Below are 22,981 nucleotides of genomic sequence, written 5' to 3'. Positions count from 1 at the left end.
AAACTTTAAACAATATAGGTCTACTACTGATTGTAGATTCATGGCCACATTCCTAAGTACTATTAAAGGAATTTGTTCCATTTTGAACTTGGACTTTCCATATGCTACTACCTCTTCAACTACTGATTAATTAATAGATTGATAATACCAATAATAATGAAGTCAACTAATTGTCAATATTTATATATCTGTGAACTACACAAGTAATTCTTAAATTGTTCGCACCACCTTCCTCTTTGTTAGAGTGTGCTAGGAACTTCTCTCCAAGTCCTTTCTTGACTTGATCGCAATGGTTAGAGAGAAACAGTTAAGTATTGGGTATCTATTACTTATCTTGACACGTCAGTGTGTCTTATATAATGTTCATTTATTTGTATAAGTTAACTTATACAAATCAGATCTGAAGTAAACAAATAATACTGAGGTTTACAAGCTAGTGAACTTCACACTAACTCAAAGAGTCATTAATCCAAACAAAGATAATGATGACAAGGTGGGTGTGTTAGTGTGATCATCACGCCAAACTAAAGATAGATAAAGATAATAGATAGATAAAGAGAGAGATAAAGAAATGATATGTCTTAACAAATTGTTTATAATATTTGGTTTGTTATTAGGTCTGTTCTATTTATATCTATATAATTATATGTTCTTTTGCTCATGGAAATGGCAAATGGATCATTATAGTGCACAGATGGTTATGCTTGGCGATCCCCAGATGGAGGGCGATGGCAGGATCTATAAAGAGGGCACCAAGGGTCTATACAACCTATGGTTCAACGATCACTACTTTAAGCACATCGTGTCAAACATAGCATACTTCCTTGCGCCGTCACATGTGGTCGTACTGGGCGATCTCTTCTCCTCGCAGTACATCCACCAACAAGAGTTTGACAAGCGTGTTGCGCGATATAGGACTGTGTTCTCACCACTGAGCTCAGAAACTCTGTTGATCAACATCACTGGCAATCATGACATTGGCTATGCTAATGAAGCCGATCGACACTTGGTACAACGTTTCGAGGATGCATTTGGCAAGGTGAACCGGAAGTGGTACGTCGCCGGTCACATACTGGCTATATTCAACTCAATGACATTGGACCCACCATCGAATGACCAGGAGGTCTACGATGAGGCTTGGCAGTTCCTAAATGATCTGGCACGTGAGCGAAACACAACCAACACACCAATAATCTTGGCGACACATATTCCCTTGTATAAAGAACTGGACGGCACATCACTCAACAGGACCTATCAACCCAACTTCTCAATACCATATCACTCCAATCCTTTGTGCATCGAACCGTACGAAGTGAATCGAATCAGTCGTGGAGGAAAGTCAGTGATACGCGACCAGACCATGCTCTCACCAGAGACAAGTCGTTTCATTCTGGAAGAGATACAACCAGTGTTTATATTCAATGGACATGATCACGATGGTTGTATCTACAAGCACAACAATACAATAGAGTAAGTGATGGTAGTGTCAATCCAAGGAATGATAATTGATCACTGACGTCCAAACAACATGAAACAGATATACAATACGTTCAATGATGGGAGAGTATGGTGGATACTCTGCTTTGTTTGAGATAAGGAAGATACCTGGCGATTCAAAGACAATTCAATCGAACGATATGAACGATGAGGATACACCACAGTTTGAGTATAGCTTCAAGATCTGTCCATTCATTCCAACAATGTACATCAACATATCATTTGGAGTCACCGGTGGATGGTTGGTACTGTTCATTGTTTTCAACATCATCATGTTCTTTGTTGACTGTTGTAGCAGTTACCGAGTCAAAATCAAACATGACTAGTCCCTTGGATTTATTATAAAAGTACCTAGTCGTCGATTAGAGATGTCGTGTGCCATACATATTAAACCTATTCATGTGCCTTGCCCTTGCCCTTGACCTTGGCATTGGTATTGACTTGTGTCTTGTTGTCAGAGTCTGATGTCGTGTCCTTGTTGGCAACATTCTTTCCCTTGCTCTTTAGCTTTGGATGTGACATTGGCGAGATCTTTGGTGATGTCTTTTGGATCTTGGTTGGTCTCTTTTCCTCTTGCTCCTCCTCCTCCTCATCAATCTCCTCGGCTTGTTCCTCGTCCTCGGGCTCTTCCTCCACTTCGGGCACCTCCTCAATCTCATTAACGACTCCCTCATCATCTTCCTCGTCCAATACTTTTGTCGCCTTGCCCTTGCCTTGCGTGTCCTGGTCCTGGAAATCCTCCAAGTCCAAAACAATATCATCCATTGAGATATCTACGCTGGTGTCTGGCTTTGACGACTCTGGTGATTCAGGGGCAGCCGTCTCGCCATTCACATAGTCATGTCGAGCATCGCCCATCTTCTTCTTCAGACCAGATTGCATGTTCCTGTGCTTGTCCTTGAGCTGACCGCTGGTGCGAGTGATTTCGCCATGCTTGTCGATAAAGAAACGATCTCTGATCTGTGCCCAGTTGCCAACGCCATACACCTGCAGACCCTTCATCAACTTGTTGACCTCCTTGTCGGTCCACATCTTCACGTTCCTCTTGGCCTTCTTTGATGCAACTGGCAGTGTCGCTAGCATCTTGGCATGTTTGTCCAGTGCAAGGTGTCTAGGTTTTATGTTAGCCAATGTATCCATGTCCTTGGCCAATGTATGGAAGTCTTGTGTCCATGAGGGCACATACTTTCTCTTCTTGCTCTTCTGCTCATTAGATGAATCATCGCCTTCAGAGTCTTCACGGTTGGCTTGCTCCTCATTGCTTGGGATCATGTCCTCGGGATCAGATGCAACTTCAAACTGTAGAGGTTCATCGCTTTGATATCTATGAGATGTGTTTGAATGAATGAATGAGTGAGTGAAGGAGTGTACAAAGATTGAGTCGAGTGACGACTCTTATAACTTACGGCATATCGAATGGCATCAACTTTGGCAAGGACTTTGTACGAGCGGCAATTCTATAGAGTATGGGCGCTGGCATGAGTGAGTCGATCTCCACCTGGATGGTCTTGGCAAGAGTTGAGAAGTTCTCCACTGGGTATGACTCCTTCAACAACTGATCCTTAACTCTCATCTCTTTCCTGACCTCATCCAGTATCTCTGAATACTTTGACACAACATTCTTATCACCAAATGTCTCATTCTCAATGGCCTTGATATCCTCGTCATTGTCAAACTGATCATCGGGCATTTGAATGTGTAACTGGAGGGGGATTGATTAGTGACTTGACTCATTCATTCAAACATAACAATAATAATAATAATAATTACCCATATCATTACATGCTTGATGAATGACTTGAGTGCTGCAGAGTCTCCAATGGTCCTGACAAATGGCACAGTCATGGCAAGGGCAAACCTGAGCTTGATGGATGAGAGATCCTCAAGGTTGGTATACTGCTGTGTCAAGATGTTCAATGAGTTCAACAACTCTATTTGTTGACGGTATTCATTCTTTGAGTTGTTGACCACCTCCTCACAGAAGCCTGATCATGTTGTTGATGTTGAGTGATTGAGTAGTGAGTGTGAACATAAAAGATGATGAGACGCACAAAGTTGAAACATTGATTTAATACCAGTATGTACATACCATTGTAGATGTTAAGTGGACGTCCCTTCTTGTATAAATAGTGCATCGCCCAGAAGAGTACCTGCTCTTCATGAGGGTTGGCTTTGGCTGCCTTGGCAGACTTCTTTGTCCTGGTGGTTTTTGTTGGTGTATCCGTCGTAGATGTGCTAGTTGTAGTCGTTGTTGTAGTAGACATGGTATAGTATGATGTTGTGTTATATATCTATTACAAATTGATACAAAGAGAGATTGAACAAGGTTATCTTTATTGTTAGGCTGTTGATGATATGATGCGAGGGCAAGGGTGAGGGTGAGGGTAAGGGTAAGGGTGAGGGTAGGGTAAGATTAAAAAAAGTTGCACAATTAATTCGTACTTCACCAACTGAGATTGCGCGCCAACTTCACAATAACCATTTACCTCTTCAAGACCAAACAATGTTAAGGGTATATAAGAGTCACGGTCCATTGCTCATGGAGATGACATGTCATGTGTATTGGCAATTTATATATATAATCGGTTCAACATGTTGAAGTTGATGTTATTGATGTTGTTGATGTTGTTGAAGATTGTTGCAGGTTGTGTATTGACTATCAATATCAAACTGAAGGCGGAATGATGGCGGTCCTTCCATGGCAGGTCCTTTGGCGGCATCTCGGGAGGGGGCAATCCAACCGGATAACCAACTGAAGGCTAAAGCCAGGCGGGGTACGGTCCAAACATGTCCAAGCCAGCGGGGGAAACCGGTCAGCCAGTTACTGATGGTGAATACAGAACAGAGAACAAACAAGAAACAGAAGTAAGTGAGTTGATGATGATGCCAAGTGCAAACCTTTCCCGAAACAAGTGTGTGATCAAAATGTAATCCAATAAGTAACCAATTGTCCTGTCGCTCCTGTAATCGATGATTCCACTACTCTACTACTACTACTAATATTACTACTACTCCACTGCTAATCTACTACTATCCAAATGTTGATGAAGTGATATGAACAAAGAATGAAGTTGATTACTGATGATTTTGTGCTATGTCGATATTGATTTGCATTGATGTTGTGACCATGTGTAAGTGATGTGATGTGACGCATTGTATCCTCTACTCGGCCCGTCTAGTTGGTGCGTGTTGCGCGTGAGTAAACCCTTTATTAAGGACTCAGCGAAGGGGTGTATGCATATCATGCATAAGTTGTCAAGTGAATGATGTCAAACATATATATACATTTAAAACAAACATTGCAATCCAAAGAATAAGAATAATAGTGTTAGTCATCTTATATATTAACATTAATTGCTTACCAAAAGGGTGGTCACGAGCCACCCTATTCCTTTGTTCAATATAAATATGTATTAAGTATTAAAATATGAATATGTATCTTTGTTTATAACACTTTCTCATCCAAAGAGAGACAGGGTCAACGGGGCCCTGTCTCTATCAAATCCCTCTATAATGTATTTATGGAGTAAGTATAATTGTATAAAATAAATATCACTACAGATAAATAATTATTGGGATACTTATAATTGGTATTGGAAAACAATTGAATTCTACAAGATGCTAGCACATCTATTTATCTGTCCACACACCCCTCCATACATCCACGCAATATCTGTTCATTCACTCACCCCCACAACTAATAAAATTACCTAAAAAGGATATTCTAATTCATTTACAACACATCCCATTTAAGGTATTAGAACCATACTAGGTCGAACAGATTTTAAACAATATACTAATTTGGATTTGAATTCAATCGACCAACTTTGAATGGATCACCAGGTTCCCATAAATGAGTTGTGGACCACAAGAATCCAGCTGGATTCTTGATCCATCAATTAATGTATTATCCAAACATGGGAATAAAACTATTTATCAATACGAGGACAAATCCTGATGCCAAACTAGTCCAATAGGCCAATCAAAGGGTTACGGTACACATATACAGAGACCAACAACACATATTTAGCAACAGCATAGCTTATCAAAGTAATGAAGATGATCCCATATGTTGCGCTCCACTACCAATGTGGAATCAGAACACGACTTGTCCTCGCCACTATCGTTACAGATGATGTAGGGTCCAGTCGGATGCTTCTTGTACCACAACTCATTGGGAACGTGGTGATACTCGGGCAGTGGTCCTTGTGGGGGAACATGGGGCACGATGTCCTTCATGTTGACTACACGCCAGGTATTTGGTTGGATGGAGTTGTAATAGGTAGAGAAGACATCATTTCCTACTCTTGGTGATCCGAAAGTGATCGATTCTGTTGGGATCTCTGGGAACCATTCAACAACATCAGCCATACATAGTGCTAGTAATTGTAATACAACAACAGTTAGTTATCTCTATTCACCTTGTGATCAATGAATGAATATTACATACTTGCCAAAGCACCACCAAGTGAGTGACCAGTTACCACGATGCTTGTGCATGTTGGACAATTCTTAATTGTTGTGGTGAGGGCGTCGTAGACCTTGCTCTGAACACCCATGTAAGCTTCATAAAATCCAAGATGTACCTCTGCACCAGCCACCTTTGGATAGGCTGTCTGGAAGAACTTCAAGTTGGTGATCCAGTTTTCAATATCCATCGATCCTCTAAAGGCAATGAACACTAAGTTACATGATTGATTGAGTTAGTGAGTGATTGATTGATTGATTGATTGATTGAGTGATGATGTCCTTACCTGTATTGTTGTATGTTGCAACGAATGCTTGAGTGTCTGTGCTGTTCTCAAAGATAACGATTGGGTTGTCTACTGAGCCATGGGGGAAGTCAGACTTGCATCTCTTGCATGACCAATCTTCAATCTCTTTGGCATCACAATAGGATGCGTAGGAGAACAACAAGTAGTCCTCAGCTTTCTGTTGTTCATATGGATCACTTGGTGGGTTGTTCTCTACCATTGAGGCTCCAATGGCTGCCATGCAACCAAGCAACAATAATACATGTGTAATAGTATACTTCATAGTTAGGTTATTAAGATAGGTTGGTGATAATAGATTATGATTATATGATCAATGTCGCAATTGTGAATGTCAAATGGAATGGTTGACAGAAGGGTCTGGGTCTCACGACCCTGTGTGATTCGCCATCACAACTTAAAATTCACCGTTTTTGATCAAAATATCTAGTCAATCTTGAAGTACCCCCACATGCAAAGATCGGGTCTTCCGTGTCAGCCGACGAATGTATGTATGAATGGTTGGTGATTTATGGCCAAGTAGTGTGTTCGACTACTAGTTGTCGTTGTCCTGCTTCTTGCCAATGATGACACCGTGATGACCAACATTGGGGAATGGTGAACGGGCTGATACTCTCTGATCAAACACTTCCAAAACAGTCCTCAGCTCATGCTTGGTTCGTAGCAGTCTACTAAAGATCAGTCCAGTGATGGGAACACAGTCGGACAGTGGTTGCTTCTCGGCCAGTGGCTGCTGCGACACTGTGAGTATCTCGTTGCTATAGTACTTCTCCTCCAGATGCTTCATCTCGCGGATATACAGTATGTCCTTGATTAAACTGGCCATCTTGAAGGTCTGATCGTCACCAGTGCCATTCGGCAACTTCTGTATCGCCTCGAGAACAACATGCAAATCCAGGTCCTGAGGTCGTTCAAACTCCCTAGACTCCTCTCCAAAGTGTTTGGAGTTCTTTAACTATGATTGATGGATAGAGATTGGTAAGTAACTTGGTCGCTTGTACATGTCCACTTTCCACGTCAACTTACAAGATCAAACAAAAGGTTCTGAGCCAGACACAGGAACTCGTCGAGACTCTGATAGATGTTCTTCTTGAGTGGCGCCATTAGGTGCTTTAGTCGATCGTCCATGTCCTCCTGGACAGAGGGTCGGAGCACTAGGTTGACAATGCGCAGATTCTCCTTGACCTTGGATATGCTGGTGGGCGGCGTGTCAATATAGTTGGTTGGCACGACGTCCTTGTAGAATCCCTTGCTTTGCAGATAGGTGTCCACCGATGTTCCGATCAATCCCAGCCACCACTTCATCAACTCGCTCTTCTTTGTTCCATTGTAGATGGCGTTATAGTCGACGTTGATTCGTGAAATTGCCAGGTCGATCTCGTCCACCAGCACGGGCAGCGTGTCCTTGGCGCGCAGACACAGAACGCGTCCATTGTCAATGTCCGAGATGAGTTGGCGCAATGAGGGCAAGTAAGGTTTGAACTTGTTGTACTGCTGTCGGAGTTGTGCAAAGTGTTTGGTGAAGTTGGCTGCGGCCTTGTTCGCCGCCGTCAGGTATTCGTCCTCTGTAACCAAGTCCATAGCGCTTAGCATCTGGTGAAGATTGCTGCTGCTGATGCTGGCCACGGTGTGATTGTACTCGACCACGAGATGCTTTGCAAGGTCGTCTGCGCCGCTACCCGACTGTGTGCCAGCTGTTGTGGACACTGCATTGCTGGCAATGTATATCTGGAAGTCGCCCTTTGACTCGTGCATGTAGACCTTCTTCAGGTACTGCGAGAAGAATGAGATGAACTGCGAAGACATCTGATCGATCGAAAGGAAGAACGTCTCGGTGCCGCTCAGCGCTGTGATCTGTGTCTTGAGCTGTGTGAGCTGGTCCAAAGACATGTTTCCGTGTGACAACAAGTTTACGTTGTAGCCCTGCGACATGAGGTATTGGCGCGTGGTGTCCTTGACGGCCGTCTGCAGCTCCGTGGTGAAGGCGTCCAGTGGGTTGGTGATGAACTTCTCAAGCTTGCGATCACCACTCTGCAGCTGAGGGATGACAAAGTCGATCATGGCCAGCGAGACCACTCGACTGTGTGGAATGCGGATGGTCGTGCGCTCGTCAGGCTGAATGTGCACGTAGCAGCTCAGACCCAACGGGTCGGCTTCCTTGACGTAGCGCGCGAATATGAAAGAGCCACCATCAAACTCTTGGTGATTGGGATCAATGACCACGTGGCCGCTCTCGGGGGCACTCCAGTTCTTTGGAATCTTGATGACCACAACGTCGCTCGGTGACAACTTCTCCTTCTCGAGATGCTGAGCAAACTCCTTGATCTGACGCAGCAGGTCCTTGTCGTCGATGGACCTGCCCCAACTTGTGATGTTCTCAATCAGTGATTGTCGTGATATCCGCAGGTCCCAGCGACTGGCGAAGCGGCTGCTGCTTGTGTTGATGTTGTTGTTGCTGCTGCTGTTAATGCTGTAATGATGATGGTGATGCTGCTGTTGTTGCTGCTTGGTCTCAGAGATGTAGAAGTACTTCTTGATTCGTCGTTGGATATCCTTGCTCGGTGTCATGCCCAGCAGGACGTTCTCGGGGTCGGTGCGATGCGTGCAAAGATGATTGTAGAATTCGAGAGCGATGCGCAGGATGATCTCGCTGTCGTCGCCCCAGAAGTAGCATGCGTACAGCTGCAAGAACAGCTCCATTGTGTGGCGATACTGCTCGATCTGCTCTTGTGTTCTAAAGCGTCCATGCGCCAGCATCTCGTAGTGGAAGATGTGTGAGATCGACTTGAAGCGTAACGAGGGCAGCGCATGGCTGAGATCGTCAAAGCTACGCGGCCGGGCCGATGCCGACAGGTCATACTTGGAGTCCATGCGTGACGTCAGACCCAGGAAGAAGGACTTGACCTTCTCCACAAACAGCAGCTTCTGGTTCTGTGTGAATACGCTTCGATTGATAGTCTCAAACTCGTTAAAGATGTCCACTGATGAGATCTGATTGGTCAGCGAGTACTTGATGGTCGATGAGAAGCTGCCGCCGCTGGCCATGCTGGCCATGGGATCGTGCGACTTTGTGAGTGTGCCTGGACGAGCCGCCGGATTATCCAGAACTGAGGGGATCGAGGGCAGAGTCCACGAAGGCTTGGGTGAGAGTGTTGACGTCGATTGCGAGATGGCATTGGGTGATGTGGCGCTCGGCGAGCTGGAAGATGATGCGCCACCGCCGTTGGACACGACCAATGCTGCGCCAATGTTGATCGGAATGTTTGGAACAGAACTCTTGTTTGTTGAAGCCAAATTGTTGCCATTGGCTGCACCTGCGCTATTTGTTAGTGCGGCACCGCCACTGCTACTGCTGATTAGACTGCTGCTCGCGCTCAATGTGATTGTGGCTGGACTGTTTGTGTTGCTGTTGTTGTTGTTGTTGATGTTGGTTGTGTCCTTTCCACTTGAGGTCAGTCCAGATGATGGAGGTGATGACATTGTTGCCGAGGCACCAGTAGTCTTTGGGGAGTGAAGTGTTGTGCTCGACGCACTCAGTCCAGACTTGGCCTGTGGCATGCTGCCACCAAGACTGCCACCTAGACTGTTGCCGCCAATGCTTGAAGTTGTTGTCTGAGTGATGAATGGATCGAGATTGCCATAGCTATTATTGTTGGCATTGTTGCTACCTGATGTCATACTGCTGCTGTTGCTGCTGCTACTGCTGTTGCTGTTGCTGTTGCTGCTATCAAACGGTGACTTGACCATTGAGAACAACTTCTTTGATGACTCGCACTTTGGAGTCAAGCTCCTACAGTTCTTATGTGTCTAGTTTGATGTGATTGATTGATTGAGTGAGTGAGTGAGTGAGTGGCCATCATGTCATCAACTCAATCCCTCGTTTCACTTTAACTTACCTTGATTGAGCATTTGGCGCAGTTGAAGCCAGATAGCTTGTCTGAGGAGAATATTATATTATTACAACCAGAGCACAATGGAGAGTTGTCAAAGTGATCCTTTGACCAGTCGTGCTTGATAATCGTACAGTACTGTGTTCGATTGAGTGAATTGCACTCGATGTGAGATGCTAGATGACAGGTCGTGCAGTCTAGACAACGGATGAGATGGATGTTAGTAAGTGATATGATTGAATGGTTGACCAGTCAACACGACATGTTGATACACATACAGTTGGCCAATTTGCCAATGTCCCATATCAATCTTGTGCAGACAAAGCAGAATGGTGGATGTTTAAAGTGTTTCTTTATCCAATTGTGTTGTTTATCGACAAGTGACGCCATTATGTCTGTGTGTGGTGTCCTCTATTGCCGACCTGCTGTAGTTGATCTTTGACTACGCCTTACTACTACTACTACTACTACTACTGCTGTTGCACCTCAGAGTTATATGTATATTTATATAGTTGTGTACTTGATAATAATAAATGTAAGAGAGTGAAAGAGTGAGACAATGTGTCTTCTCGTTTAGTCAGTCGTCAGTGTTGATTGTTATATGTTAATGTGAATGAATAAATAAAAGTACTCTATCCTTTTACTAAAGTGAGTAACACAATTGATTGATTGATTAATTGATTGAGTTAGTGTGTATCTGATTATGTGTGTGTGTGTATTGTACACTTAAATGTGGTCGTTGAAGGAATAGATTCAAACAAGTGATCAATCTCAATCAAACAAAGCATCAAAATAATTTGAATGATCAAAAAACATTGTTTTTCCAAGTGATAAAAAAAAGACCAATCAGGCAATACTCCGAATGACTATGATCAGTCACATACACACACATATGAACTACACACATACATACACACACACACATGAACAACACACACATACACACATAAACGAACCGATTTGTCCAACAACACACAACATCAACACACTAATATCAACACTTAGCAGAGTGAACCACTATCTCTTTTAAGTTTGATGTCCAGATTAATCATTCAAGTAGTCACGTCACTTCATTGCATTGCATTGACACTACTCTCTCTCACTTTCGTCTTGTCGTCCATCCCATCCATCCATCTCTGTTGGGAATGAACCATGGTCAATGATGGTGTGGCGCGAGTGTGTATGTTGTTCTAGTATTACGACGGATTCCACTTCCCGACAGTGTCCTAATGAATGAATGACATTCTAAGACTATTGTCATTGTAACTCTTATTACACCTTTCATATTATAATTGTAAATATATATTTATTATTTATTATTGTCCGACCTATCAACAAATGGAATCTCCAATAACAACAATATCAACACTAACATCGACTTCAACAAACAATGATATGGTACCTGATTCAGATGTAATTATCACATGATCCAATAATTATCCAATTCATTCCTTTATCTTACATCCATTTATCCATCAATCCATCCAACTATCCATCCTTGAAGAATTCATCATTATCATCACTTCCATACGAAGATGTAAATATCAATAGTAGTATTAGTAGTATTAATGGAAGCTGCTGTAGTAGTGATGCATTGATCGATCAATTCGAACCATCCTCCGAGAACGAAGTGTTTGTTGGAGGTATTGCCAAAGATGTCACAGAGAATGATATTTGGAAGATGTTCTCCTCAGTTGGTTCATTGTCTAAAGTAAGTTGGATGGAATGCTCGGACTTTACTCCCTCTGTCTAACAATCACCACTCCCACCATATATAGGTACGCATCATGAGCAACAAGACAAACAAGGACAAGGCGATGGGTTATGCTTTTGTGTCATTCACAGACAAGACATGTTGTCAGAGAGCAGTGGATAAGTTTGCCAATAACAACACTCGTTTGAAGGGTAGCGCAATCAGAGTCAGATTGTCAGAGAGTAGAAAGAAACTATTCATTGGTAATCTACCAAAGGATATGAGTAAATCTGATCTAGAAGACCTCATATACAAACATTGTACAGGTGTAAAGCATATTGACTTGTTATTAGTATGTATCAAGATTATCACTTGACTTGTGAAGTTGAATACTAACCCTCAACCCTCAACCCTTACCCTCACCCTCTCACACTTTATTAGGACCCAGACAACTCATCTAGGAATAGAGGATATATGTTTGTAGAGTTTGTAGACCATTACAAGGCGGATAAAGCAAGAAGAGAGTTGGGGTCACCATCTTTCAAGGTCAACAATTGCTCAATAACAGTTAATTGGGCTGATTATGTACAGGAAGCTGACAATGAGACAATGAAACAGGTGAGAGCTCTATACATTCGCAATCTATCAGAGGGTCGCCAAGTAGAAGAGCTGAGATCACTGTTTGAACAATATGGAGATATTGAGAAGGTGACCATCCCAGCAAACATTCCCGGTATGAAGCGAAGAGACTTTGGCTTTGTGCACTTTGAACGACGAGACGATGCAGAGCAGGCGTTGGCCGCCCACCGGTCCCTCGCCAATCTCCTATCAAGGACGCGAGTTGATCATATCATTTGCCAAACCTGTGGACAAGAAACAACGTGTGGAGATACTGACCAAGAAGATGCAAAGAACTATCAAGAGGTCCCATCTTGAGCCGGCTCAAGTCTACCCATATGTCCAACAACAAGTACCATCGTTCCAATATGTCAGTCCAGCTCCACATCATCATATGTCTGGCTATTCATTCATTCCAATCTCTGTGCCATCGATTGGAACACTTGGCAGTCAACTCCAGAACTTTTATAGCTCACATCCCGCTGCTTCTGGATCCTATTCACACATGTACAATACTCAAGCATATCATCACTCTCACTCATCATCACCCGATGCCTATCTGAGTTATATAAGTGATGCAAGTATTGGCCAGCAACAACAATCCTACACTACACGATACAGACCATACTAGATCAGTTTGGTATGTTTGTTTGTCAACTTGTTTGTTTGCCATCAACTTGGAATCAAACAAATATAAACCATCATCCGGAAATATTTATTATCCCTGTCTTGATTGATTGACTTGTAAACATACATATATGACAAGTGTCATTCCATTTGAACAACTGAAACAACTACCATATGTCCTTTCATTCAAAGATATCTTTATTGACACATTATGTGTGAGTGTCTTTCCATGAATAGAGGGACAATTAAATGAACATTCTGATGAACTTGGTTCCAAACAACCACACTTTGACCTGGCCTAGGCCTCACCCCAATAATAGTCCAGTTCTATCTATCACCAACTCACACACTGGGCCACAGTGAGAATCAGATCTCTGGTCGACCCAAAGAATGTGAACAAAACTCATGAGCCTGTTACCAAGAGTTCATGTTCAAATGAAAATCAAGATAACAACTTGGGAAAGCCAGGGTTACCAGTCTCCACGTCCACATTGCCCAAAAAGGCCGTGAATGAACTACCCTACCCCCAACACGAATACACCCCCGTTGATGATGATCGCTGACAAGTTTGTTCATTCTAAAAAGTCTAACTCTCTAAATTCGGTCTCGACCAACGTCATTTTGCCTTCCAGATAGTTATAATTTTTGTAAACAGATACTATTTGTTCGATTACTACAGGTATGATTAGATTTTGTTTCCAGGACCCTAGACTTGTCAATTTAGATATTTGGACCTGGAATAATTCCAAAACTCATCGGATCACTCTGGTATTCCATTTCCAAACCAAACTCAATCAATCACTTTGTAATCCATCTCTGATGATGATGTTGGACCATCTTTTCCAAACATATCTTATCTTACAAACCCACTACCACCACACTTACCCCACGCTCCAGTTCTGCGCACCACACTCAATCAATCAATCAATCAATCCAACAAACAAACAAACTTGATCAGTCTCTCGACAACACCCCTCCGACCATCCAACCCATCATCACCGTAGTACACCACTACTCGAGTGGTGCGCTCTCATCACCATTCTTTCCAGGCTGCCTGATCGATCAATCAGTCTAGCAACAGAGTGCGCATGTACACCCCTCTTAGTGGGCGCCCTAACGCACCACTCCTCATTTGGAAGCCATTCAACCTACTACCAATAATACTTCATATATGTTTGTTTGTTTGTTTGTTTGTTAGTTTGTGCCTGGCTGGGTTGAACCATCAGCCCGGTGCACCAGAGTGTTGTTGGAGAATACATCATCACATTTCATCTCAACTCATTCAATGTTAGTTTGTTTGTTTGTTTCATTCAAAGTTAGTTATTTAGTTAGTTAAATAGTTAGTACTCTCAATCTTTATAAAAAGTTATAACTAGATAATCGACCTAACACTCATCCTCAGATTCGTCAAACTGGATTTAGGTCGCTCAACTTGGTAGGTTCATCAAATCACAACACTTGAATATAACAGGAACAGGTTCAGATTCAAACATACATTGTTCCATCAATCATTCCAACAATCGACCAATCAATCATCCAACCATCATCAGTTACCCTGGAATCATTCCAATCCAACTTTCATTGTCAACCAAAACAGGCTACTATTCATTGTTTCCAAACTCTTTAGAACACGGACTTGACAACATTCAAGAATACTTGTTCAATATTCACATGTTCTTCACACAATCACTAATGATCACACACAGTTCAATCATTGTCCCCCACTCTTTCTCGTTCAATCTTCATAATCATATCACATTAACACACACACATTCATTTGACTTTGGCGCGCAACGATATACACTGAACATAGTAATAATCGTAATCAACATTCATTCATTCATTCATTGATTTATCATTGCAAGGAACCGTTGATATGTGGGCCTGGACAAATGTTGATGATCATTGAAGATAACATCAGATCTATATTTGCAAAGATAGGCGCCAAAGACACGAGGACTTTGCCCAACACCTCCATCTTCTTTCAATCACCCTCGATCACGCACACACTTCCATCCAAACACACAACATAAGCATTTGTTGCCGTTCTACAAAGAATTTGACTTTGTCAAAACAACACCTTTCCTTTTATTAACATTTAACACCATCTAGAAGAATCAATCGGATCATCATCTATCTTCACACATTCATTGTTCATCAATCTCAATCCAACGTATATATATTTATATTTCAATTATTTATATATATATTATTTTTACAACAACATTGTACATAGTCAACGAAAAGACAACAATCCAGGGCAATAACAGACAGACAGACAGACAGTGGAGCATTTCGATTTGAAGAGTTCAGGTCATACATGCCCGTATAATATATATACACCATCTTCAATCCTCTCTATATACAGCGTACATAATAATACATACACATTCATTAGGAATGAAGGTAAGGAATCACGTGAAACATAAATGGAATGAACCCATTCACTCACTCACTCACTCACTCAATCAATCAATCAATCCAGAGAGCAAAGACAAAGAGTCCAATGGTGAACACAAGGAGTGCTGGTGGTGGAGGTAGAAATGGCACAACAACAACGACAACGAATAATAGAGGCGGAGCGAGTCATAGGAAGGAGGAGAGTGATGAGGAGATGGATACAAGTGGTGCAGAGGAATTGGGCGATGATATGCCCCTGTCATCAATCACAAGACGTGGATCAAAGCCTTCATCACCATTGTCTTCACCATCTCCAGTCCTGGTGGCTCAGCAAAAGAGACGTGTAGTACAACAGAATGCTGCGACACAATCATCGTCAAACAACACAATGCTTATGACCCGAGCAAAGGCAAAACAACAGCAGCAGCAACAGCAACAACAACAGAAGAAGAAGCCACCACCACTACCGACTAGACGAGGCGTAAAGCGTCTCGCTGACAGCTCCGAAGACGAACAATCGGACTCTGTAAACAATGACGAGATGATTATCATGTCCGACTCTGATGATAACATGTCTCCTGATGAGGAGGAGGAGGAGAGTGAGGGCGTGGAAGTCCTCTCATCCGAGGAGGAAGAGCGACAACCCAAGAAGAAGGTCGCCCCACCCCAGAGCAAGCGACAGACGAATGGCAGCAAGAAGGCTCCACCCAAGCGACCAACGAGAAGAGTGTCGAGTAGCAGCAGCGAGAGCGATTACATGTCGCCAGAGTCGGATTCAGACTACGAGCCACCAGCAGCAAAGCCAAAGAGGAAGGCTGCCGTCGCCGCCCTTGCCACCACCAAGAGGAAGATGCCGCCACGCTCCAAGCTGGCCACGACACGTCGAACAAAGAAATCAAAGAAGGAGTACTCATCCGAAGACGAGGACTATGAAGAGGAGGAGGACGAGGACGAGTCGATGGAGTCTGACGACCAGGTCAGCGCACAGGATGACGACGATGAAGATGAAGACGACGAAGAGGAGGGCGACGAGGAGGCCAGCGAAGAGGAGCTCTCGGACATTGTGATCAGTCTGACGGCCGACGAGGCAGATTTGCCACCTGACCAACAAAAGGTCGTAGACGACATTGTCGATCTGTCCAAAGAGGTCGTTGACAAGATTTTGACGTCCAAGCTGTTCAAAGGGAAGTTTATGTCACTACCCTACACTCTCTACGATTATCAAAACAAGGCCAACAACAGCAGTCGAGCGAATGTCAGCCACACCAAGAGCGACAATGGTACAACAACAACTTCCACCACAACAACAACAGCTACGTCAACATCGTCGGCATCATCATCTCCGATGATCAAGTCTGAGAGCAAGGATATTGTAGACTCGACATCACCAGCATCAGTACCAGCACCAGCATCTTTATCCACCGAGCACACGACCAATGGCACTCAGTCACCACTGCCGCAAAATGAAGCAACCAAGGTAGACCACACTCCCATGCAACAGATTGGTACTTCAAGCACAACGCCAACAGGAACAACGACACCTCCGCCATCAACAACAACAGCAAAGACTGAGGAGACGACCACGACAACGACATCGACGTCGAACACGACAACAACAACCACAGATACAGAGGCATCCAAAAAGGACGAACCAATGAAGGATGAGGAGGTTAGGTACCTGGTCACGCTGAAAGACCGGTCGTTCAGATCAGTGCGATGGATGACGATCAAGGACCTCGAGAGCACACACAGCACCGACCACAGACTGTCGGTCAAGATCAAGAAGGCCAACATGTCGCCCGCTGAGCCGATCAAGGACGAAGCCGAGGCCAACCCATTGCACTACTTCAGTCCAGACCACATCCAAATCGACAAGGTGCTGACTGAGGAACAAAAGACGTTTAGACAGCGTGGCAAGCGAGCAATCACCCTGACAAGGTACCTGGTCAAATGGAAGAATCTGCCGCACGAGAAGAGCACCTGGGAGTTCAAAGCGACGCTGAGATCCCCGCAGGACCTCGCCGCCATCCAAACCTACTTCGAGATGATCAACACTGGCGGTGGCACCAAGAAATACGTTTCCCGCCCCACCAAGCTGCCCTCATTCGATCCCGATCTCGTGCCGCTGTTCAAGAGCGGCCTGGCGCTGAAAGAGTTCCAAGTAGAGGGCTTCCTGTGGCTGTCTTACTGCTGGTATCACGAGCGCTCTTCTCTTCTGGCCGACGAGATGGGTCTGGGCAAGACCATCCAGACAATCTCCTTCCTTCAGTTCCTGAGCCAGCGTGTGGGCGTCAAGGGTCCCTTCCTGGTGGTGGCGCCACTGTCCACACTGGGCAACTGGCACAAGGAGATCATCAAGTGGACAGACATGCGTGTGCTAATGTTCTACGGTATACAAGAGACGCGAACCTACCTCAAGAAGTATGAGTGGCGACGAAAGGACAAGACGTACATGTTTGAGATCCTGCTCACCACTTACGAGACAGTGATGACAGAGCACGCTGACATTGTCAAGGTACCATGGCGAGTCATAGTCCTTGACGAGGGACATCGAATCAAGAACGTCAATTCAAAGGTGTTGACCAAGCTGAAGTCTATAAGGGTATGTAGTTCTTAATGGCCAAAGAGTCCGCCTTCAATCACTCACTAACTAACTCCATTTTCCAACAAACAGACTGAACACTCTGTTATCCTTACAGGTACACCACTGCAGAACGATATGAAGGAGTTATGGACAATGTTGAACTTCTTGGACCCAAAGAAGTTCAATAACTGTACAGAGTTTCTGGATGAGTTTAGCGATTTGAAGGAGGAGGTGCAGGTCAATCGCCTGCATCAACTGCTGTCACCCTACCTGCTGCGTCGTATGAAGGAGGACGTCGAGCTGTCCATCCCAATCAAGGAGGAGACCGTGATCCAGGTGGAGCTGTCCTCCATCCAGAAGACCTACTACCGTGCCATCCTTGAGAAGAACCGCGAGTTCTTGTCGCGTGGCATCAGGAGCAAGAGCAACCTGCCCAAGCTGACCAACATCATGATCCAGATCCGAAAGGTGTGCAACCATCCATTCCTGATACCGGGCGCTGAGGACACCATCGTCAAGCAGGAGAAGCTCACCACCGACGAGCAGATCTACGAGCTGATGATCCGCTCCAGCTCTAAGCTGGTGCTGGTCGACAAGTTACTGCTGCGGCTCAAGGCCGAGGGCCACAAGGTGCTGATATTCAGTCAGATGGTCGAGTCGCTCAACATCCTCGAGGACTATCTGCACTATCGCCAGTACCCTTACGAGCGACTGGACGGTTCGGTCAAGAGCGAGGACCGTCAGGCGAGCATTGAGCGATTCATGGAGAAGGAGTCTGACCGTTTCGTCTTCCTTCTATCGACACGATCCGGTGGTGTTGGTATCAACTTGACATCGGCCGACACAGTGATTCTGTTCGACAGCGATTGGAACCCGCAGAGTGATTTGCAGGCACAGGCGCGATGCCATCGAATTGGCCAGACATCCAATGTCAAGGTGTACCGTCTGATCACGAGGAACACGTACGAGGAGTACCTGTTTGAGGTAGCCACCAAGAAGCTTTTGCTTGATCACATTGTGCTCAATCAGGCCAAGAACAATCCTATCAAGGATAATGCTGCTGCTGCTGCGGCGGCGGCTGCGGCATCACTCGCCAACGCGACTGCCGCTGAGAGTGGGACAATCGACGTCGATTCCGATCCGACAACAACGACGACCACAACCACGACAACATCCACCACAGATGGGACCTCTACCACCACACCACCCCAGGGTGGTGCGGCAGCCGGCAAGGATATTGATCCAGAGGCACCGAGCGAGATCAGTCAGATGCTCAAGTACGGCGCAGCCTACCTCTTTGCCGAGTCGGCCAACGATGCGTCCGAGCTCGACAAGATCATGTTCAACGAGGATATTGACAAGATCCTGGAGCGTTCTACCACAATCAGCTTTGACACCAAGAACAAGCCCACCAACCTGTCTGGTTTCTCCAAAGCCACGTTCGCATCCAACGAGAACGACATGGACGTGGACATTGACGACGAGAACTTCTGGGAGAAGGTGTTGCCAGAGTACAAGACCGTGCGTCAGCTCGATGAGAAGCTGACCAGCGGCAGCATCTTTGCCAGCGAAGAGGCCCGCGCCAAGTACATTGACGACATTTGCACGCTGGCACAGAACAAGCGCGATGAACTCAACGACTCGATCAATGTGGAGTTCATTGGCGACCTCTTGAAGCTTATCATGCGTGTCGAGTTCAACACCAGGTTCAGCACAGAGGAGCGCGACCGTGTACAGAACATGCGTATACTTCTCGAGCGACCCAGGACGAGGAAGCGTGTCGTGCCCGAGGTGGTGCAGACGGCCCCAGCCGACAAGAAGAAGAAGAACATCCAGGCGATCATTACCATGCCCGACACTGATTCGTCGTCGGACGACGACGGTGGCAGCGACCCAGACTTTGTCGACCCCGACCACAGCCACGACTCGGACGACAGCCAGAGCGAGGCACCCAAGGGCAAATCGTCAAAGAACAAGAACCCTCTGGCGGCTTCGGGACAGGGCTTTGCAGTAGGCACGGCATCCAGCGTGCCAGTGTGGAGCAAGTCCAACAAGGACAAGTTGAAAGCCATCCTTACCAAGTACGGCATGCACCGATGGCACAAGGTTCAGAAGGAGCTGATGGCGGCCGGATCGATCAACAAGTCTCCGGCCGAGATCCAGTCGATCGCAGAGTCATTCTTGGTGGTGGGCTATGGATTTCAGGACGCGATGAAGTCATACTTTGATTCGTTTGTAGAGGACACGTCCAACTACAATTGGCATCGTATGGGCTTCAACTATGACAATTACATTGGCAGTGTCAACAACCTGACGTCACTCAAACAGTTTGTGATCAAGGATGTCAACAGTAACATACCATTGATCACCACACAAGCCACAGTCATTCGTTGGGAGGTCGTCCAACCTCCTCCTCCAGCTCAACAGCAGGCAGCACTACCACCGTCCCCTCAGCAGGACATTGTCGTAGGGTCGACATCGCCTCCACAAACCACTTCCACCACAGACACCTCCATGTCCACTGCCACCGATACCGCCATCGCCAACTCTACCACCAGCAACAACAATGTAAATATGTTTGAACAACAACATCACGAGCTAATGGACCACAAAACATACTATCTTGTGCTGATGGTGGAGGAGTTCAACAACTTGATCATCAGATCCTACCCGATCGTTGATGGCCAGACATCACTGGAGATGTTCTTCCCGGGCTTCAACGGCACGTACATTGCCAAGATCATATATGCCAACCCTCAGGAGAACACCTACCAACTGTGCAGTAATGAGATGAGAATAGCCACCACACCCAGCATCATTTGGCAACAGCTGGACTTCCCCTCATTCGCCACACGTGTCCAATCGACACTCACTCGTCTCGTACAGATGAGCGCCATCAAACAATTTGTGACGCGACACGGCAAGGACCTCAGGACGCTCAAGATCCCTTCGTTGGGCCGTGGCCCCACTCTCCTCTGGACGACAGAGCACGACAGGGCACTGCTGATCGGTGTGTACAGACACGGTTTTGGCAAGTTCATCGAGATCCTGCAAGACCCCGGCTTGGACTTCCAACAGGCCTTCAAGAAAAAGGAGACCAACACGCTTGCCTTCCAATCACCCGGCTCCGTACCCACCTCTGACGACACAGTGGCCACCGATGAGAAGACACCATCGTCCGAGACGATCAGAAGACGTCTGGCGCGCATCACCGACTTGATCATCAAGAATGCCCACCACACTCACAAGTCCAGCAGCAAGTCACACAAGTCCAGCAGCAAGCATAGGAGTCCTTCGTTGACGTACACGCCCACCACGACAACCACCACGACCACCAACCACCACGATATAGACCAAGACGGCAGGATATTCTCACCTGAGCCTGTGGACGCCTCGGATGAGGACACCCCCAGCTATGACATGCCCATCACATCGAACAAGAACGCCAAGAATCTTGCCAAGCAAAAGTTACAACAACTGCAGTACAGTCTACAACAACAGCAGGCTCAGTTCAAGCAGCAGGCCAGAGCATCACAGCAACAGCATCAACAGCAGCAACAGCAACAACAGCAGCAGCATCTACAGAAGGCCAACAACGACTACAAGTCGTTTGGAAAGGCCAGCACACAGGCGCCAAGCAGCAGTGCTGCCACGATGATTATCAACTTCCGCTGGGAGAACAAAGTGTACCAGATCAATGTGCCGCACTCTGTCCATCTAGACATACTCAAGAAGATGTTCATTGTCAAGTTCAACCTGTACAACGTGGTGGGCCATGGCGAGGACCGCGACTCTGTCCTGCGATTCTATCACAACAAACAGGTGATCCAGCCAGGCGTGCGTATCTTGGATCTGGGCATCACGGATGGCGACATCATTGATGTGACCTGGGAGAGCAAGTGGAAGACGGTGCAGGTGAAGGGCTTTGATCATGGCACCGTGCTGATGAAGGTCCAGGACGACACGGTGCTTGAGGACATTGTCAAGGCGTACTTCCATCAGTCTCAGCCGCCCTATGACCTCAAGAACCTGCGAGTTGAGACACGTGGCCAGACATTCGACCTCAAGACAGATATTGGCTTCAATGGCATCAAGGACGAGGAGTTCTTGCACATTGTGCCATCGCCCGAGATCATCCACGTAAACGTCATCCCATCGTGGGGTGGCGAGAAGGAGGTGTACGCGCTGCACAAGCGCAATACTCTACTGTGCAAGCTGACCGACTCGTTCCTCAAGAAGCACAACATCCAGAGCAAGCAAGTGTTGTTCACGTTTGGCACTCAGCACATCGATCCGGCTAAATGCCCGACCGACCAGGGCATCGAGAACGAGTCACACATTTATGTACACCTGCTGCTCGTCCGTCTGGACGTCTCGTACAAGGACACCACGGTGCCCTACCTGCTCAGCACGACGACCTCCTTTGACTCGATGATGCAACGCTTCTGCGAACGCCTGCAACTGTACAAACCAGACACGGTGTTCTACTTTGAGGGCAAGCCGCTGAACCCTGAGGATAGCCCGGAGCGCATCAACATGAAGACACAGGCATCGATCGTTGTGGCAACGGCTACTGCCAGTCCCAAGAGCGCCATTGAGGTGGAAGTGCGTCTGGTTGGCCAGGACTCTGGCAGCTACATCAAGATGCACACGGCCAATCCATTCCCATTGCAGATTCTCATGGACAAGTTCTGTCAAGAGCATCACCTGTCCAGCTCCGTCATCTTTAAGCACAATGGCAAGACTATCGATGGTAACGACACCCTACTCACCATTGGACTCAAGGATGCAGATGTCATTGAATGCTACCTGGTCTCACCATAGGATTAATCGCAATCCACTGGACACTTGAACAAACATTCTTCCGCCGCGATGGGAGAGTGATGTGATTGATCATCAC

General features: G+C 45.8%; 6 protein-coding genes across 6 annotated transcripts; 3 read left to right on the top strand and 3 right to left on the bottom strand.

The window, feature by feature from the left end:
* Nucleotides 1-577: 577 nt before the first annotated feature.
* On the top strand, nt 578-1,474 carry SAMD00019534_053530 (hypothetical protein; the record flags this gene model as incomplete). Its single annotated transcript, XM_012899824.1, has 1 exon — nt 578-1,474. A coding segment is annotated over one exon (897 nt), but the record flags the coding sequence as incomplete, so codon positions are not given.
* A 416-nt stretch (nt 1,475-1,890) lies between these two features.
* SAMD00019534_053520 (hypothetical protein) lies at nt 1,891-3,761 on the bottom strand (the record flags this gene model as incomplete). The annotated part of the gene is made up of 5 exons (XM_012899823.1): nt 1,891-2,608; nt 2,684-2,821; nt 2,904-3,199; nt 3,268-3,482; nt 3,587-3,761. 5 exons carry the CDS (start codon nt 3,759-3,761, stop codon nt 1,891-1,893), a joined length of 1,542 nt encoding a protein of 513 aa, XP_012755277.1.
* Nucleotides 3,762-5,526: 1,765 nt separating this feature from the next.
* On the bottom strand, nt 5,527-6,564 carry SAMD00019534_053510 (hypothetical protein; the record flags this gene model as incomplete). Its single annotated transcript, XM_012899822.1, has 3 exons — nt 5,527-5,876; nt 5,948-6,178; nt 6,252-6,564. Coding segments are annotated over 3 exons (894 nt in total), but the record flags the coding sequence as incomplete, so codon positions are not given.
* A 240-nt stretch (nt 6,565-6,804) lies between these two features.
* On the bottom strand, nt 6,805-10,549 carry SAMD00019534_053500 (hypothetical protein; the record flags this gene model as incomplete). Its single annotated transcript, XM_012899821.1, has 4 exons — nt 6,805-7,224; nt 7,296-10,076; nt 10,166-10,356; nt 10,438-10,549. The coding sequence occupies 4 exons, from the start codon at nt 10,547-10,549 to the stop codon at nt 6,805-6,807; spliced, it is 3,504 nt and encodes a 1,167-aa protein (XP_012755275.1).
* Nucleotides 10,550-11,840: 1,291 nt separating this feature from the next.
* Nucleotides 11,841-12,788, top strand: SAMD00019534_053490 (hypothetical protein; the record flags this gene model as incomplete). Its single annotated transcript, XM_012899820.1, has 3 exons — nt 11,841-11,870; nt 11,938-12,204; nt 12,294-12,788. 3 exons carry the CDS (start codon nt 11,841-11,843, stop codon nt 12,786-12,788), a joined length of 792 nt encoding a protein of 263 aa, XP_012755274.1.
* Nucleotides 12,789-15,497: 2,709 nt separating this feature from the next.
* Nucleotides 15,498-22,905, top strand: SAMD00019534_053480 (hypothetical protein; the record flags this gene model as incomplete). The annotated part of the gene is made up of 4 exons (XM_012899819.1): nt 15,498-15,503; nt 15,583-17,002; nt 17,060-18,099; nt 18,172-22,905. The coding sequence occupies 4 exons, from the start codon at nt 15,498-15,500 to the stop codon at nt 22,903-22,905; spliced, it is 7,200 nt and encodes a 2,399-aa protein (XP_012755273.1).
* Between the last annotated feature and the right edge of the window lie 76 nt (nt 22,906-22,981).

This window comes from Acytostelium subglobosum, assembly GCF_000787575.1.
Source record: "Acytostelium subglobosum LB1 DNA, scaffold: scaffold9, whole genome shotgun sequence".
In the NCBI taxonomy this organism is placed as follows: domain Eukaryota; phylum Evosea; class Eumycetozoa; order Acytosteliales; family Acytosteliaceae; genus Acytostelium; species Acytostelium subglobosum.
Note: the sequence above shows the minus strand (reverse complement) of the source record. Positions and strands in the feature narration are given on the sequence as shown.